This window comes from Conger conger, chromosome 1, assembly GCF_963514075.1.
Source record: "Conger conger chromosome 1, fConCon1.1, whole genome shotgun sequence".
NCBI lineage: Eukaryota > Metazoa > Chordata > Actinopteri > Anguilliformes > Congridae > Conger > Conger conger.
In genome coordinates this window covers 86031230-86048924 of record NC_083760.1, presented here as the reverse complement: position 1 = coordinate 86048924, position 17695 = coordinate 86031230, and the positions used below count along the sequence as shown (strand labels likewise).

Here is a 17695-nt window from a genome sequence, read left to right as displayed (position 1 = left end):
CCATGGATATCTCCCAGAGGAGACCTAAGCTGCGCTGTGTGAGCGGTATCTCTCCGTTGAGGTCTAGGTCTTTGCCGACTGTAGCGCAGTCCTCAGGGGGAAAGGCCTTCAAGACGGTTTGGCTGTTTGAGGCAAACTTGTGGAGATGGATGTTTGATTCCCCGAGAGAAGCCTGCGTTCTTCTTATCAAGTCAATTGCTTCAAGGTCGGTTGGTACGGATATCAAGCCATCGTCAACATAAAAGTGCCTTTCCACGAATTCAACAGTGTCAGCGCCATGCCGTTGTGCTCCTTCTTTGATGGCTCTTCTCAACCCATATATAGCCACAGCTAGCGATGGGCTGTTGCTGAAAACGTGGACTTTCATTCGATAGTCAATTACTTTCTTGGTAACGTCGTTATCCTGGTGCCACAAGAAACGAAGAAAATTGCGGTGTTCTTGACTCACTTCGAAACAGTAGAACATCTGTTAGATGTCCGCCAACACTGCCACTCTCTCTTTTCAGAAACAGAGAAGAACACCAATTAAGGTGTTATTCAAATCCGGGCCGGATAGCAACACGTCGTTGAGGGAGACACCACAATGTTGAGCGCTTGAATCGAAGACTACCCTGATCTGGTTGGGCTTCCGAGGATGATATACTCCAAACGTAGGAAGATACCAACATTCCTCCTGGTGCTTCAGCGGTGGTGCCACCTCGGCATGTCCCTTTCGGAAGAGCTTATCCATGAACGCAAAGTACTGTTCTTGCATCTCTGCTTTGCAGAGATATGAACCTGTTGACAGCCAGCTCTCTGTTGTTGGGAAGGCGCCGGCGGGTTTTCCTTTAAAGGAAGTGGGGCAACCCAACCCTTCTCTTCGTTTCTGCAGACATTAGCATCCATCATGTCCATAAAGATTGTATCCTCAATCGATGGAGCAGGTCTGTTATCATGTTCCATTTTGTTAAAAACTGTTTTTCCCAGTGTCTCCTCTGTAGCTTTGGTTGCTCGGATGACATTATCTTGCATTCCCTTGACATGCATGTAGGCTTTGCAGGGTTGAAAGATCAAAGGACGGCCGCCTTCTAGCACATTGGTCTTGAAGCTGTTGACCGTCGGCTTATGGACGTTTCCTAGGCACACTTCGCCTATTACCACCCATCCGAGGTCTAGCCGTTGCGTGAACGGAGCATTGTGTGGCCCGTTGACCTGTTTTCTGACCTTGTGCACCTCCAAGACATCTCTTCTGAGAAGCAACAGAATTTCTGCTTCCGGATCTAGTTCTGGGAGGTGTTTGGCAATATGCTGGAGATGAGGTTGTTGTAACACAGCACTTGGTTTCGGGATCTCCGAACGATTATTTGGGATCTCACTACACTCGATGAGTGGTGGGAGTGAAATTACCACTTTACCATCTAGAGATTCAACCTGGAATCCTTCGGCACGTCTCCCTGACGTTTCAACTAAACCAGAACAGGTTTTCAGTCGATACGGGAATGGTTTGCCTTCTACATCGAAGAGGTTGCAGAACTCTGGTTTTGCCAGTGAGCGATTGCTCTGGTCATCCATTATCACGTAGGCATTGACAGCCTTGTGCCTAGCATCCTTAGGATAAACCTTTGTGAGGCAGATTTTTGCACAGGAGCGATTCCATTGGCCCTCGCCACAAACCTCTGTGCAGCTTGATGTAACTACAGCTGGTTGTGCTTCGGCTTCTCCCTCCCCGCCGTAATCTGTTGACGGTGAAGGAGCCTTTGGGTTTTGAGGTGGCGGGCCAGGATGCATGACTGTGACATGGTAGATGCGGTCACGTTTCTGACACTTTACTGATGCCTTGCAATCCTTGGCGAGGTGTGAAGTGGACGCACAGCATCTGAAACAAATTCCTTTTTCCTTGAGGAAAGCTTTTCTTTCGTCGATTGGTTTGTTTCTGAATGCTTGACAATCCTGCAGTGAGTGTGGCTTGTTGTGCACTGGACAGGTCTTGGTCAGGTCAACATTAGTATGTTTGTTGATTTTTATTGTGGAAACATCTGTTTTGTGTACTGAGTTCTGTTATTGTTGAATTTCTTTAAGGCTGGTCTGTCTTGTTTGTTCAAGGTTGCAGTGCTCCCTTGGTGCATGAAGCTAGGATCGTTCCTCTTCTTGGCTTCGCAGCCCACAAATCTGCAGAAGTATTCAAAGGGAGGGAACCGTCCATTGTTCTCCTCTTTGAATCTCAAGCCAGTGGACAACCATTTTTCCTGAAGTCCAAAAGGCAGTTTTTCTGTGATTGGTGAGATGCCCTGTGAGGCGTCCAAATACGACAAGCCTGTGAGATAGCCATCTTCTTTGGCACAGAGGATCTCATACAGCAAGTCGCAGAGCTCACGGAGTTTGGCGTGATCTTTGTTGGTGAGCTTGGGGAAACTCTCCAGACGCTGAAAAAGTGACTTCTCCATGATCTCTGGGGTGGGGTAACACTCGCGGAGACGTTCCCATACTTTATTTAGCACCTCTGTGGGATTGCCCGCATACACTGAGCGTATACGTTTTATGTATTCACCTGACTCTTTGCCAAGCCACTTTGTCATGAGGTCGAGTTGCTGGGCTGGACTCAAATTAACATCACTTATCGTATTGGTGAACGAGGCGTACCATACGCGATAAGTTTTCTGGCTTGTCATCAAAATGGTACAGGCCGGAGTTTGTAAGCTCTCATCTGGCTAAGTACTGCGCCAAGGGTTCTGCTACAGATGTTGTGACTACTTGAGAAGCTTGTTTCTGGATGAAGGGCTGAGCGTGAACGTTCATTTGTTCTGGAGTGTATGGTTGACTTTTCCCGTTTGTGCGCTGAGGTAAGTATACATCATCAGCTGCCTGAAATTCTATTTTCTGGTTACCTGATGATGACTGAACGATGTCTTCCTCAGGTGACCAGTGTCGTATGAAGCTTCCATCTTGCTTCATATAGGATGGACCCGCAACATGTGAGTGAGGAAGTGCTTTGAAACTCCCATCCAATCCCATATGGGATGGATCCTCCAAGGGTGAGTGACGAGAGTGAGAATCTTGTTTCAGGGCATTTTGTGAACGAACATATTCACTAGTGCGTTCTATTTTATTTCCATACTCTGTTGCTGCAACTTCCTCTATCACTTGGGAACCATCTGCCATTTCCAAAACCTGTGCTTCTGCTGTAGCTGCTTCTGCTTCACATTGTAGCTTTAAAACTTCTAGTTCTGCATTTATTCTCGTTTTTTCAAATTGTACCTCAGCATCTCTAGCGCTTGCCTCCAAATCCTTAGTAGCTGCCTCTAGCTTCAGCTTTAGTTCTCGTGATGTGTATGCTGCCTTTATCTTGCCTGCTTCGGCCTTAGCCCGGACACGTTGTGCGTTGCTAGACGAAGAGGATGAAGATCTTCCTCCAGAGGTTGATGATTTTCCACCTTTTTTGGAAGCCATTTTGATCCTTGCAAATACTGATCTGTATCTGTCTTTTCACTGTAATGTTCTCGTAAGGGTGTAACAACCGCAAACTAAACATCAAGTTAAACTCCACTCAAAATGAAGCAAAGAGTCGTCGTCATAGTAGTTGACAAAAACGTTTACTGCTTACTCCTTCACCATGACATGGAGTGAAAACTGCAAAAATAAATGACAGACGTTTTTTTTGTGTCGTTTTTACCAACCCAGAATTGTAGCAAAAGCATGAATTACATTGTACATACGTACTACATCGTTTTTTATCTTAACTTATGAACCACATTTTTATCAACTAATCCTTAATACATTATCTTTAACATGTGACTGATGAAATATGATCACTTACGACAATGATTAATCAGTCCTTTTGGGAGGATTCAAAAAGATCCTTAACTAGCACATCAAACACGGCTCCGTTGTTGTTGCATTTCCTGCTTTCTAACGGGAAGTGACTAACCGGAAGTGATGCGTTCTAACTAACTTTAACTTGACTATTTTAAAGAAACAGTACAATTGAACACAAATGCACTCCAAAACAGTATTTAACATTAGAAAATAACAAATTATGTCTGGTAGACATCACACCCACCATAGTTTAGCCACTTCCTAGTTGTCATAATAGGTATCTTGTTTTTTGTCCAGTTGTATTGTACCTTACGAAAAACATAGCCATCTACAACTATGCGATTAACAACATTTGAGTCCATACAGACCCCATTTGATGTATGTTCAGAGATGCTCTTCTGCATACCACTGTTGTAATGTGTGGTTGTTGACATTCCTGTCCCCTTCCTGTAAGCTTCAACCAGTCTGGCTCTTCTCCTTTGAATGATTCAAATGTCATGATTTTGTCATGATAGATGGTCTGTCATCAAGAAAAACAAACTATCAGGTAAGTATACACTAGATGAAATTAGATAATAAACTAAACATAATGTATGCATCTATCATGACAAAATCATGACATTTGAATCATAAAAAATATTTATTTTTACTGAATTTGGCATGAAGATTATGAAAGTCAAGATATTGTTAGACAAAATGAAGATGAAAGCCTAAAGCAGCTAAAAACATAAACATTGATTATGACTGATTATGTTAGAATGGGTCACATATTATGTTTTCTGGCCATTTATTTGTGTCTTCATTGCAATATCCAATATGAGGGCCTAATGTATGGCGTGCATATTGGAGCATAAATACAATACAGACAACATTGTCCATTCTGAAGAATTGGACTCATTCTGAAAGGTCAAATTTGACAACAATGTTTTTAAAGGTTTATATTTTAATGTAGCATTACAGGCTTCCATGAATTAATACAATTAAAACATTCCTTGTTCCGCACACTTTAAACAAACCATTGACTATATATATATCATGAGTGAACTGAGATCAAAATAAAAATATGAATAATACATCAGTTTCTCATTCTAACTTTCCCATGGTTCCCATGGTTTATCACTTCTTGCAGGCACCCTTGTCGGTCGCATATCCTATCCCATAAGGCACGTGGGCAGAGATGACCCCCAGCTCCCGCGCCTTATCAATGTACTTCTTCTTGTCATCAAAGAAGATGTGCGGGCGGATCGTGGCCAAGAGTGACGCCTTTGGGGCCCTGGACACGAATAAAGCCTGGCTGATGTCCACCTGCCAAGTGGTCAGGGTCTTCAGAGCCCTGGTGCCACTAATGAGCGGGTTGCGGGATGTCACCAGGTAGGTCTGCACTTTAGACCAACTCTTGCTAGGAAGCTTTTTCTGCAGGTCACTGAGAGCCTCCAGGAAGCACTTCAGGGGACCCTGAGGATGAAGGTCACAGGGCTGGTCAGAGACCACATTCAATCGAACCTAAGTTGTGTAAGCCAGAGTCAAAAACACAAAAGCCAAACAAAGTAGCCTTCGACGAGTGAAGGCGCTTCTGCTTTGCCAACTATGCCACCATTACTGGAGTTGTAGTTGCTTGCCTGACTGCGAGCAGGACAGAGACGATACCTTTTCCATAGCGATGTCCTCTTTATCCTTCTCATTTTTTAAGAAGGGTTCCAGCCCGTCCTTCGCATAAACAATCTCGGACTCATCAGAGAACAGGACGCCATCTCCGTCAAATGCCACGCGAAGCTGAATTTTGCCAAAGATGGTGGAAAAGACAAGATGGACATTTTATTGGCATACAGGCACACGTCGATGGGCCTAGTAACGTCACGCGTAGAATCTATCCCTTAAGCAACCGCCTAGTTCTAGAAAAGTAAACAACTTTAGTAAGGTATGCCTTTCAAGTTGTTTAAAGGATAGCTACTACGTGTGACATTACTAGGCCCAGCACAGCTCCAGGGTCGATTATTCACCCATGCAGCGAGTGCTTGACTGTGTTATGAGAGAAAGTAGTGTTCTTTATAAATATAACACTGCAAACATACTTCAAAATATAGCATTCATCACAACTGGTGGGAACTTCTTATTAGAATGCAAAATGTACAAACTGAATTATCCAACCGTATATACTATTGCAATAATGTATCCACACTACATAACGTTAGCTAGCTAGCCTGCTAGTTTACGTTACACCAGACGACACTGACACACACAAGTCATTTGTCTTTGTTGTGAACATTTATCTGGACACTGCCAGATAACGTGCAGTTATTGAAAGAACTCATAGCGTCATTATGAGTCATTTGCTTCGCCGGGGTTTGATGGTGTTGCTGGTATTTCGATTTGAGGATGTTGCCTTAGTTTTATATTATTCGTTCCAACTTCTGGAGAAGGTTATAGGACACTTTAAAATCACTCATTTCGTTTGCTACTACCGGCGAGATGATGATAACATTAAGTTGCAAAGTAGATCCACTTCGCATCGTGCGTAACCACCCCCTAGCTGTGCCAATATTCACGATATACCACATTGTTGAGTTCCATAACGCTTTTATACAACAGTTAACCACATTTATCTTTCTAAATTTCACAAAAGAAAGACAAGAACAACTTTTTGTTTTATGGTAAATGTGTTCTTCCGCTGAACAGTAGTTTATTGGTTGCCAAGTAACAGTATTGCTAAGGTTAGTATCCCCACTGCACTAGGGAAGCAACGGTACTAACGTTAGCTACTTGCACTAACGTTAGCGAGCTAGCTTGTTTACGTTACACTTGGGGACACTGACACTCAAGTAATTTGTCTTTGTTGTAGAAGTTTATCTGGACACTGCCAGATAACGTACAGTTATTTAAATAACTCATAGCGTCTTTATGACAGAGTCATCATTTGCTTCGCCGCCGTTTGGCGTACTTGCTGGTAGGCTATTTCGATGAAGCCTTAATTTTTAGTTATTTTCTTCGTTCCTACTCCTTTCCAAATCCCTGAGGAGGTCAAAGAACACTTTAAAATCACTAATTGTCTTTTACTTTAGTAACTTTAGGGTACTTGCGGCAAAATTATTATAACGTGAGTTCCGGTTACAAGGTAGATAACAGTCATCTACAAACGCGGAGTTATATTAAAAGATGTGTGAACATTCCATTCAGCCGTGTGTATATCATGGATATTGGCACGGCCGCAAACTGACCAATATAGACAATGGACCCGACCCATCCGTTGTATAATTTCAATTTAGCCCCTTAGATTATTAAAGCACATGACATGACATATTGAAACATAAAGAAATCCTGTTAGAGAATAACCCTATCCAGAACAGAATAATATTTCCCTTCTCCATAACTGTCATTTCTGTGAACAAAAAATCCAGAAAGCTGGTGCTCTCACACCCACAGTACCTCTCCGTCTTCACTCCGTTGGTTCTCCTTGTCATTTGGGAACATGATGGCAGCTGCATGCCCTGTTTTGGAGGAGTGAGACATGTTTTACTTTTAGGCGTATGAACTACTACAGCCGCCATGATAAAAGGCAGTGCACATTTGTGCAAAGAGGGTATTGTTGTTGTTTTTTTTGTTTTTTATTTTCTTCCTAAAATTATGTATTTGTTTTTCAGTTGAATGTTGTTGGTTGGACATTATTAGACAGTTTTAATAATACAAAAATATATTATTTTGATCAGTATCCTAAATAAGTTAATCCTTGATGCCATATGCCTCATTAAAACCTTGACTACACCTTGGATTTATTTTTAAATTTAAATATAGAAAAAACTATGAGACTTACATAAACAAAAAATGTTGGTTGTTACTAGTGATGTTGCTTAGGAAACTACAAAAACATAGATGGAAAATACTTGTTAACTGCTTATATTTGACCTTTTATTGAAGAACTTTGCCTCTGTCATGCTTCTCAGAAACATGTAGCAGGAATGAATGTTATGATGAGGTTAAATAAAATCCCTCTTATTACCATTCAAACCCGAATAATTCTTCCTCTGCACAATTACATTGTTCTTGTGGACACAAAATCCAGAAAGCTGGTGCTCTCACACCCACAGTACCTCTCCCTCTCCATCCCCTTTGTTATCCTTGTCATTAGGGAACATGATGGCAGCTGCATGCTCTGTGTCGGAGGAGTGAGACATGTTTTACTTTTAGCCTTATTAACTCTGAACTCTACAACTACTTCCTAAAAATTATGTATTTGTTTTTCAGTTGAAGTTTGTCGGTTGGACATTATGAGACAGTTTTAATAATAATAATAATAATAATATATATATAACATTGACAGAAAATACTTATTTTATTACTACTTATATTTGACCTTTTTGTTGAAGAACTTTGCCTCTGTCATGCTTCTTAGAAAGGTAGCAGGAATGAAACCGCACCACACGATAGGAAGGATGTATATCATTCCGGAAGTTTAAATCTGTTCCTTCAGTTGTCTATTTACCTGCCAGTTGTTTTTAAAGCATCTATAGTCGAGTAAAAAAACATTTACAGAGGGAAAGAGAGTGGTAGTGACTTCGGAAACAATAGTTGCCTGTGGGCTTAAGTGTGTTAATACACTGTATATAAGCCACTGTGTTACAATACCATAAGGCAGTGGTTCTCAAACTGCTGTCACACACTGGTATGCCTTGGGAGCTGGCCAGGTGTGCCTTGGAATTTCTCTTATTTTCTCTTATTTATGTAATTTGCATAGCTAATAGGGTGACATGGCTCAGGCAGTAACAGCAGTCATCTGGCAGTCGGAGGGTTGCTCAAGTGTCCCTGAGCAAGACACCTAACCCCCAAATGCTCCTGACGAGCTGGTTGGCGCCTTGCATGGCAGCCAATCACCGGCGGTGTGTGAGTGTGTGTATGAATTGGTGAATGAGAAGCATCAATTGTACAGCGCTTTGGATAAAGGAGCTTTGGAAATACTTGTTTTCATAAATGGAGTGCCTTGTGACACAAACGTTTTGAGAAGCGCTGCCATATGGGTACCATGAAGTAAACCATTTACTTCATTCTGACATTCTGCATTTACATATATGTTTTTAAAATAAAAATATTTTATTTAGTTTGGTGAGTTCAGCAATCGCTATGACTAACTTGTCAAACTGAGTTTGTGAAGAAAATGTGTAATGCTGGCATTTACTTTTAGTCAATGTTGAGGGGCGGCCTGTAGCATAGTGGTTAAGGTAAATGTGTGGTAAATGACTGGGACATGCAAGGTCGGTGGTTCTAACCCCGGCGTAGCCACAATAAGATCTGCACAGCCGTTGGGCCCTTGAGCAAGGCTCTTAACCCTGCATTGCTCCAGGGGAGGATTGTGCCAAGATGAATATACTCTACCTACCTAACTTGTTGAGGTGGTTTCTTATGTGTTGCTCCTGAGCCTGGTTCTTAGTCATCAGTGCAATGTGGAATGGAAACTCACTGTCCGGGTGAAGCTTGTGGAAATGGTCATTCACGTTCACCAAGGCCTGTTCAATACATTACATTGCCAATTATTATTATTATAATTAATGTCAGTTCTTAACTACTGAGAAGTTTATCTGTCCCAGCTTTGTTTGTGTATTTGCACATCATTAATTCATGTTAGCGACTACATTAGTTAATGCCAATTAATATTGGAATAAAAAAAAAAAACACTCTTTACCCACCTTTATGAAGGGAAACGCCACTCCTGGCTTCTCCATGTTAATCAGCAATATTTCAGACACTGCGATGGTCATTGGTCCCTGAAGTTACAGCAAGAAAGGCAAGCACAGTTTTATACACAGATAATGCATAGAAAATATAAACCGGGCAGCACAAGCAACAAGTATGCAGCAGGGAAGATGACAATTATTATTATGGCCTAAAAATAACATCAATCTGATATCAAAACATAGGCTGTATCACTCACACGTTTGCCTGCTGGTCCATCTCCAACTCCTTTGTCATCCGGTGCATTACTGGCTTTGTTAGTCTCCATGCCACTCATAATTCTGTATGTTTACACTAGGACTCGGAACTGTACTGTCCTCTCAGGCCTACTTTTGCACTTTGTTGTACGTCGCTCTGGATAAGAGCGTCTGCTAAATGCCACGTAATGTAATGTTATGTAATAATTGTAATTCACACTAGATTTTATATTTGGTGTTAACTTAAGTCAACCTGCGGATGTCTGCTCATCAACTGAAACGTCTATAACGTGCTGACCTTCATAACCACAGAACCAGGATGCCAAACCTATTCTTGCCAGGATCTCCCAGGCGTATCTCTGCAAATTAAAGTAGGTACACATTTGGAACTTATATTTGGCAACTGCTTTGCTTTGTTGTCGTAACTTTTTTTACGACAATGATTTATCAGTCCTTTTGGGAGGATTCAGAAAGATCCTTAACTAGCACATCAAACACGGCTCCGTTGTTGTTGCATTTCCTGCTTTCTAACGGGAAGTGACTAACCGGAAGTGAAGCGTTCTAACTAACTAACATGACTATTTTAAAGAAACAGTACAATTGAACACAAATGCACTCCAAAGCAGTATTTAACATTAGAAAATAACAAATTATGTCTGGTAGACATCACACCCACCATAGTTTAGCCACTTCCTAGTTGTCATAATAGGTATCTTGTTTTTTGTCCAGTTGTATTGTATCTTACGAAAAACATAGCCATCTACAACTATGCGATTAACAACATTTGAGTCCATACAGACCCCATTTGATGTATGTTCAGAGATGCTCTTCTGCATACCACTGTTGTAATGTGTGGTTGTTGACATTCCTGTCCCCTTCCTGTAAGCTTCAACCAGTCTGGCTCTTCTCCTTTGAATGATTCAAATGTCATGATTTTGTCATGATAGATGGTCTGTCATCAAGAAAAACAAACTATCAGGTAAGTATACACTAGATGAAATTAGATAATAAACGAAACATAATGTATGCATCTATCATGACAAAATCATGACATTTGAATCATAAATAATATTTATTTTTACTGAATTTGGCATGAAGATTATGAAAGTCAAGATATTGTTAGACAAAATGAAGATGAAAGCCTAAAGCAGCTAAAAACATAAACATTGATTATGACTGATTATGTTAGAATGGGTCACATATTATGTTTTCTGGCCATTTATTTGTGTCTTCATTGCAATATGTCACGTTTCAGGTCTGTCTCGCCATGTTTTATGTTTATTTATGTTTATTTATGTTGTCTTAGTCACGTAGTGTCTTATCATGTATTATGTTGTCTAGGTTCGTCATGTTGTTTAGTTATGTTTCGTTACGATTTATTTTCTTGTCATGTTTAGTTATGTCTCGTTACGATTTATTTTCTTGTCATGTCTAGTTATGTTTTCGTACGATTATATTACCTGGTTATGTTGAGTGATTATCGTCTTAGTTTCGCTTTGTGTTATGTTTTGATGCATGTTTATTGTTACGTTAACTGGTCGTTGTTATGCATACACTTTTACATGTTTTTCCGCAAACCTTGCTTTCCGCCTTTTCTCTCTCTCTCTCTCTCTCTCTCTCTCTCTGTCATTCACTCCCTAAGTGTTTCCATTTGTCTATTTACTAAAACTACTAACGCTAGATCAGGATTGGGTAGAGACTAACAAACGAATCATGTGTTCATGTACCTTACGTTTCTCGTGCATGTCATTTACTAATTTACTAATGCTAGGGCAGGATAGGTTTATTACTAACGATTACTAATCTCCTTGTTAAACTTGTCATCCATCGCACCTGTTTTCCATTTCCTTGCTACGCTCTAACTAATTGTCTGCACCTGTCTACACCCGCATTTATAGCCCAGTCGCGCTACTGTTCACTGCGAAATTGTCTGCCTCTGTTTTCCACGCAACTCTTGAGCATTTACTGTTTTGATTACACGTTACGATCCAAGCCTGTTTTCCGACCATAGTTTATTGATTTCTGTTTTGTGACCATCGTTTGTTTTTTGACTACGTCCTCGCCTACCGTTTTTGCACTTTTGCCCCGCTGATTGTTTCATGGTTTCGACTCCCGCTTCGCCCACGACTACGCCTCTGCCTGCCGTCCGCCTGTTTATCTGCCCCGGTGACTGCTCTCCTGCTACCGGACCTCCCTGCACGTCTACCGACTACGAGATTGCCTCTTCCCTCGGCACCGTGCTTTTTGTTTGTTTTATATTTGTTTGGCTGGATCTTCGTGTATGGATTTTGCTTGTGTTTACTACGCTCCTGGGACTCGTCCCGAATAAAGCCCTAATGGGACTTTATTTAACTATTGTTTCTGAGTCGTGCATTTTGGGTCCAACCCCCACGCACCCGTCTCACAATATCCAATATGAGGGCCTAATGTATGGAGTGCATAGTGGAGCATAAATACAATACAGACAGCATTGTCCATTCTGAAGAATTGGACTCATTCTGAAAGGTCAACTTTGACAACATAAATCAGGCATTATGTTTTTAAAGGTTTATAATTTCATATAGCATTACAGGCTTGCATAAATTAATAAAATTAAAGCATTCCTTGTTTTGAGCACTTTAAACAAACCATTGACTATATATATATCATGAGTGAACTGAGATCAAAATAAAAATATGAATAATACATCAGTTTCTCATTCTAACTTTCCCATGGTTCCCATGGTTTATCACTTCTCGCAGGCACCCTTGTGTGGCTTCTGGTCATCAAAGAAGATGTGTGGCTGGATCATACTCAGTGGGGGCCCCTTGGGCCTCCCGGATAAGAAGAACGCCTGAGTGAGCTCCAGACCCCAGCTCTTCAGGGTCTTCAGGACCCTGGTCCCAGAAATGACTGGGTCGCGTGATGTCACCAGGAAGGTCTGCACAGGGCAGTTTTTATACAGACCTTTGGCGTGGAATTTTTTCTCCATGTTAACAAGAGCCTCCAAAAGGCACCTCAGGGGACCCTGAGAATGAAAGTCACAGGGTAGGTCAGAGACCTACAAAAAGTCAAAGTATAAGAGTCAGGACACTTTTGCTTTGCCACCTATACCTCTCCAAGGGGGATGTCCTCTGAATCATCCTCATTTTTTATGTAGGCGTCCAGCCCTTTCTTCTTAAAAACAATCTCGGACTCATCAGAGAACAGGACTGCATCTCCATCGAAGGCCACGCATAGCTATATTTTACCAAAGATGGTGGAAGGAACAATTTAGACATGTTATGACGCAAAATTGTGTCTGTAAGTATTCAGGTCAGGGAAAGTTCTGCGACATGAATTCAGACTGAGCAATCCTCATATAATTATATTTAAATAGTCATTCAAGAAGCACATGGGCACAAAGCCAAACAATGAACTTGAGTGTTATCGCAAAAGCTAGCCTAGTCTATTTCTTGCTCATGTACAGAACTTTCACATAAAAAGATTTTTCGCAACACTCAATGTAACATTTGCATTTTCATTAGAATATTTTCTTGACTGACTAAACATTGCTCATAAATTACTCCACAAAATATGGGTTTTTCATTTTCTGAGCAAAACAGATCACCCTAGAAATTATTGTGTATCTCTGGAAAAAAACATTGGTCAGATGTAAGGTATTGAAATGTAATGTTATGATGAGGTTAAATAAAATCCCTCTTATTACCATTCAAACCAGAATAATTCTTCCTCTGCACAATTACATTGTTCTTGTGGACACAAAATCCAGAAAGCTGGTGCTCTCGCACCCATAGTACCTTTCCCTCTCCATCCCCTTTGTTATCCTTGTCAATAGGGAACATGATGGCAGCTGCATGCCCTGTGTCGGAGGAGTGAGACAAGTTTGACTTTTAGCTTTATTAACTCTGAACACTACAACTACTTCCTAAAAATTATGTATTTGTTTTTCAGTTGAAGTTTGTTGGTTGGACATTATTAGAAAGTTTTAATAATATATATATATATATATATATATATATATATATATATATATACAAAAACATTGCCAAGCAAATACTTATTTTATTAGTACTTATATTTGACCTTTTATTGAAGAACTTTGCCTCTGTCATGCTTCTCAGAAACGGTAGCAGGAATGAAACCGCACCACACGATAGGAAGGATGTACATTATTCCGGAAGTTTAAATCTGTTCCTTCAGTGCCTGCCAGTTGTTTTTAAAGCATCTATAGTCGAGTAAAACGATAGCCCACTTGCCTGTGGGCTTATGTGCGTTAATACACTGTATATAAGCCACTGTGTTACAGTACAGTACAGTACAGTGGTTCTCAAACTCAAACATATATGTTTTTAAAATAAATATATTTTATTTATTTTATAACAGTTTGGTGAGTTCAGCAATCACAATAACTAACTTGTCAAACTGGGTTTGTAAAGAAAATGTGTAATGCTGGCATTTACTTTTTGTAAATTTTGAGGAAAAGGGTTGTTTAAATACAGGCCAGTATACAGTATCACCTAGGAGACGACATGCTTGCAACAGCTGTACTCAAAGAATTTGGAAACAAATATACAAGTGGTTAATTTTTGTGTTTGCAACATTCAGCTTTTATAGTTTGATTTGTGATACTGAGTTTGTAACTCTACCTGTTTTAATGGCTTCCTCTGCTTTGCCAGGGTCTTCAGAGAGGTAGAGTACTTTCGGTTCAGGTTTGCTGCTGTAGTCATCCTGATGGATTGAAACCTGACTTAAGCCTAATGGGGAAACAAAAGCAAACCTTGTTTTTATTGAATCCCATTACTTTCATTCAGTTCATTGCTAGAGTTAGAAAGCAGCTAAAACCAAGAATATTTTGAGGAATAACATGGTTCTTAGCCCTGATTCCAACAACATAAGCTCAGTTGATCAGTAAGTACATTTGTCAGCTTGTTGCCCCTGATTCAACTACATAAAACATGGACTTGTATTTGGTTCTTGGTTGGCACCTTAGTCTTGCATGTGGGTCTGAGAATTTTTTTGTGAAATAGGTGAACCTATTTCTTAAGACAGTGAATTGCTTTGTGACAAAGGCCCTTTGTAAAAAGTGCTATACAAATAAAAATTGAAATTGAAATTGAATACTTGTTGTAACTTAATCCTTGTGTTTTCTTACAGGTCAAAAATGACTATGTTTAACAGCAGAGAAAACTGCCTGAATTATCTTTTTTCAAATTTGAAAATTTGATGACAAAGTTTGTGATGAGTGACAGGTTGTTTCTTCATGCAAAATATAAAATTCAATTAAGCTGATTTATTTTAGGGGTTTAGTGAAGGCAGGTCATTTTTTACCCTTAAGATAAGGGGAGTATACAGAATGTTAAGACTACACAAGGGTTAATAAGCCTCAAAATTTTAATCTGGATGTAAATTGAACATTTCCATAAAGGTTGATCCAGCAGGTTACCTACAGTTTAAGGAGGTACCATGTGTGAAAAGGGAAATCAAATCCTTTCCTCTAATCTCCAATTTTGATGTTATATTTTGAATGCGGATACTTTGCATTTTATCTTTTATTTATTTTTAGGAGCATATGCAAATTAATTTATGTATAATTAAAAAAGGACACATCCACGTATTAGTTAGAATACTTTTTTGTCTCAGTGTATGAAGGCGTATTAAAGCGTATTGAGTTTTTATATTTCAATGTGATAAATGACCTGATAACTTGGGAATTACAAAGGGTTTTTTACCCATTTTAGTTTTATTGATTAATTATTTTAAAATGGATATGCTGGAAAATGCAGATTAAGTTTGCTATTTTTCCACATAAAATACCCCATAAAATAGAAATGACAAAATATATTTAAAAAAGCTTATGCAAATCACCAGCTATGTTAGTTAACAAGCACAAAGTAAAATTTTGTAGCTATATCTATATGTTTAGTAAATGGTAAATGGTAAATGGTTGGCATTCATATAGCGCCTTTATCCAAAGCGCTGTACAATTGATGCTTCTCATTCACCCATTCATACACACACTCACACACTGACGGCGATTGCCTGAGCCATGTTGCCATTTTGTTTTGTACAGGAAATAGGTCATTTAGAAAATTCCTGTTAAAGTTATTTTTTGGTACATGGGTTACTTGACATGGCTGGTATAGAAACATCAAATTAACTACTTAAAATAGTTTCTGATCATTTTTTCACATTGTGGCGCCCCTGCTCCTGCATGTTGCGCCACGTGGGTAGAGAACCCCAGAAGGGCCTGCACAACGCAACCCTGCAACCGTTACGCATTGGGAGAGGTATGCGAAGGGGTCTATTTTCCTAGGGAAGTGATGGGGAGATCAGCACCATGGAAAGAGAACCCTCTACCTGCAGTCCAGGACCCCGGACAGTGCACGAAAGTGAACACTGTGGAAAACTACTGACTCAGCTGCAGCCCTTTTCCCTAATGAGCAGGGGAAGATATTTAAGGCGCGGTCGAGGCTGCAAACGGGGTCGGTCGGCGCCTATGCTGAGGAAGGAAGAGCAGAGGAAAGATCCTCTGCCGTACTGACCTGGAGGATTGAACCTAAAAGGAGGCCCCACCTTTACCAACGGACACGTGAGGATAATCGAGCACCCTTACCTTACCCTATCTCTGTGTGCTTCCCCCAGCCCTGACGCGGCCCAGGAGGGAAGAAGGAAGGAGGCCCTGAAGAATACCCCGGTCTGGGAAGAACCTAATTTAGTTTTGCCTCAACGGCCCTTTTATTTTCTCCCGTTTTCCTACCCTTGCCCTGAGGGGGGGCGCTATCAGCAATACCCCGACGAAAAAAAAAAGAAAACAGAAAAAAATAAAAAGACAAATTTTTTCTGGATTACTGACTCCTGTGTCTTGGATTTCAGCTGGGCCCACCCACAGCCTCATGATCTACCCCGAGGCACCACAACATACAAATCTGATTTACATATGGGATAAGTGAGGACTTCTAGCTGTGGATGCCACTTGTATTCAGAGTGCTGAACATTAAACGTTAAAGGTTAGCTGGTGATAGGTTAGCTGGCTTGATTAAAATTATCAGTTTAAACAGATTCTAGAGGCCTAATTTTCAGTGGATTAATGTTTGACTAAACCACATGAACATAGAAACAAACTACAAAAACAGAAAACAAACAAAAACAGATAGTCATTTTAAACATTCCTGTGCTTTCAATGTTGTACTTTGACATTGATTATAATGACACTGTCCATTATATCTATTGCATTAGCATACATTTATGCAGTGCCATACACTAAAACACATATTGGTAACAGGGATTTGTGCCAAGATGAATATACTCTACCTACCTAACTCGTTGAGGTGGTTTCTTAGGCATTTCTCCTGAGCCTGGTTTTTAGGCATCAGTGCAATGTAGAATGGAATCTCACTGTCCGGGTGAAGCTTGTGGAAATGGTCCATCACGTTCAGTAAGGCCTGTTCAACACATTACATTGCCAATTATTATTATTATAATTAATGTCAGTTCTTAACAACTGACATCTTTCCCAGCTTTGTTTGTGTATTTGCACATCATTAATTCATGTTAGCGACTACATTAGTTCATGCCAATTAATATTGGAATAAAAAAAATGAAAAAACACGCTTTACCCACCTTTATGAAGGGAAAGCCACTCCTGGCTTCTTCATGTTAATCAGCAATATTTCAGACACTGCGATGGTCATTGGTCCCTGGAGTTACAGCAAGAAAGGCAAGCACAGTTTTATACACGGATAATGCGTAGAAAATATAAACTGGGCAGCACAAGCAACAAGTATGGCTCATGCAGCAGGGGAGATGACAATTATTATTATTATGGCCTAAAAATAACATCAATCTGATATCAAAACATAGGCTGTATCACTCACACGTTTGCCTGCTGGTCCATCTCCAACTCCTTTGTCAGTCTTGCGTCTTTTAGTCTTCCTGCTGCTCATAATTGTAATTCACACTAGATTTTATATTTGGTGCTAACTTAAGTCAACCTGCTGATGTCT

General features: G+C 40.2%; 1 protein-coding gene and 1 long non-coding RNA gene across 2 annotated transcripts; both read right to left on the bottom strand.

Moving 5' to 3' along the window:
- Positions 1-3730: 3730 nt before the first annotated feature.
- Positions 3731-17695, bottom strand: LOC133108227 (cytosolic 5'-nucleotidase 1A-like). The gene is made up of 7 exons (XM_061217700.1): positions 17567-17695; positions 17313-17389; positions 17008-17134; positions 14339-14446; positions 7216-7277; positions 5440-5565; positions 3731-5247 (listed from the first exon to the last, which is right to left on the bottom strand). Exons 3-7 carry the CDS (start codon positions 17117-17119, stop codon positions 4909-4911), a joined length of 747 nt encoding a protein of 248 aa, XP_061073684.1. The 5' UTR covers positions 17120-17134; positions 17313-17389; positions 17567-17695; the 3' UTR covers positions 3731-4908.
- Positions 9161-9779, bottom strand: LOC133123951 (uncharacterized). Its single transcript, XR_009708274.1, has 3 exons — positions 9713-9779; positions 9468-9545; positions 9161-9287 (listed from the first exon to the last, which is right to left on the bottom strand). It is a non-coding gene; the product is annotated as an uncharacterized LOC133123951 (long non-coding RNA).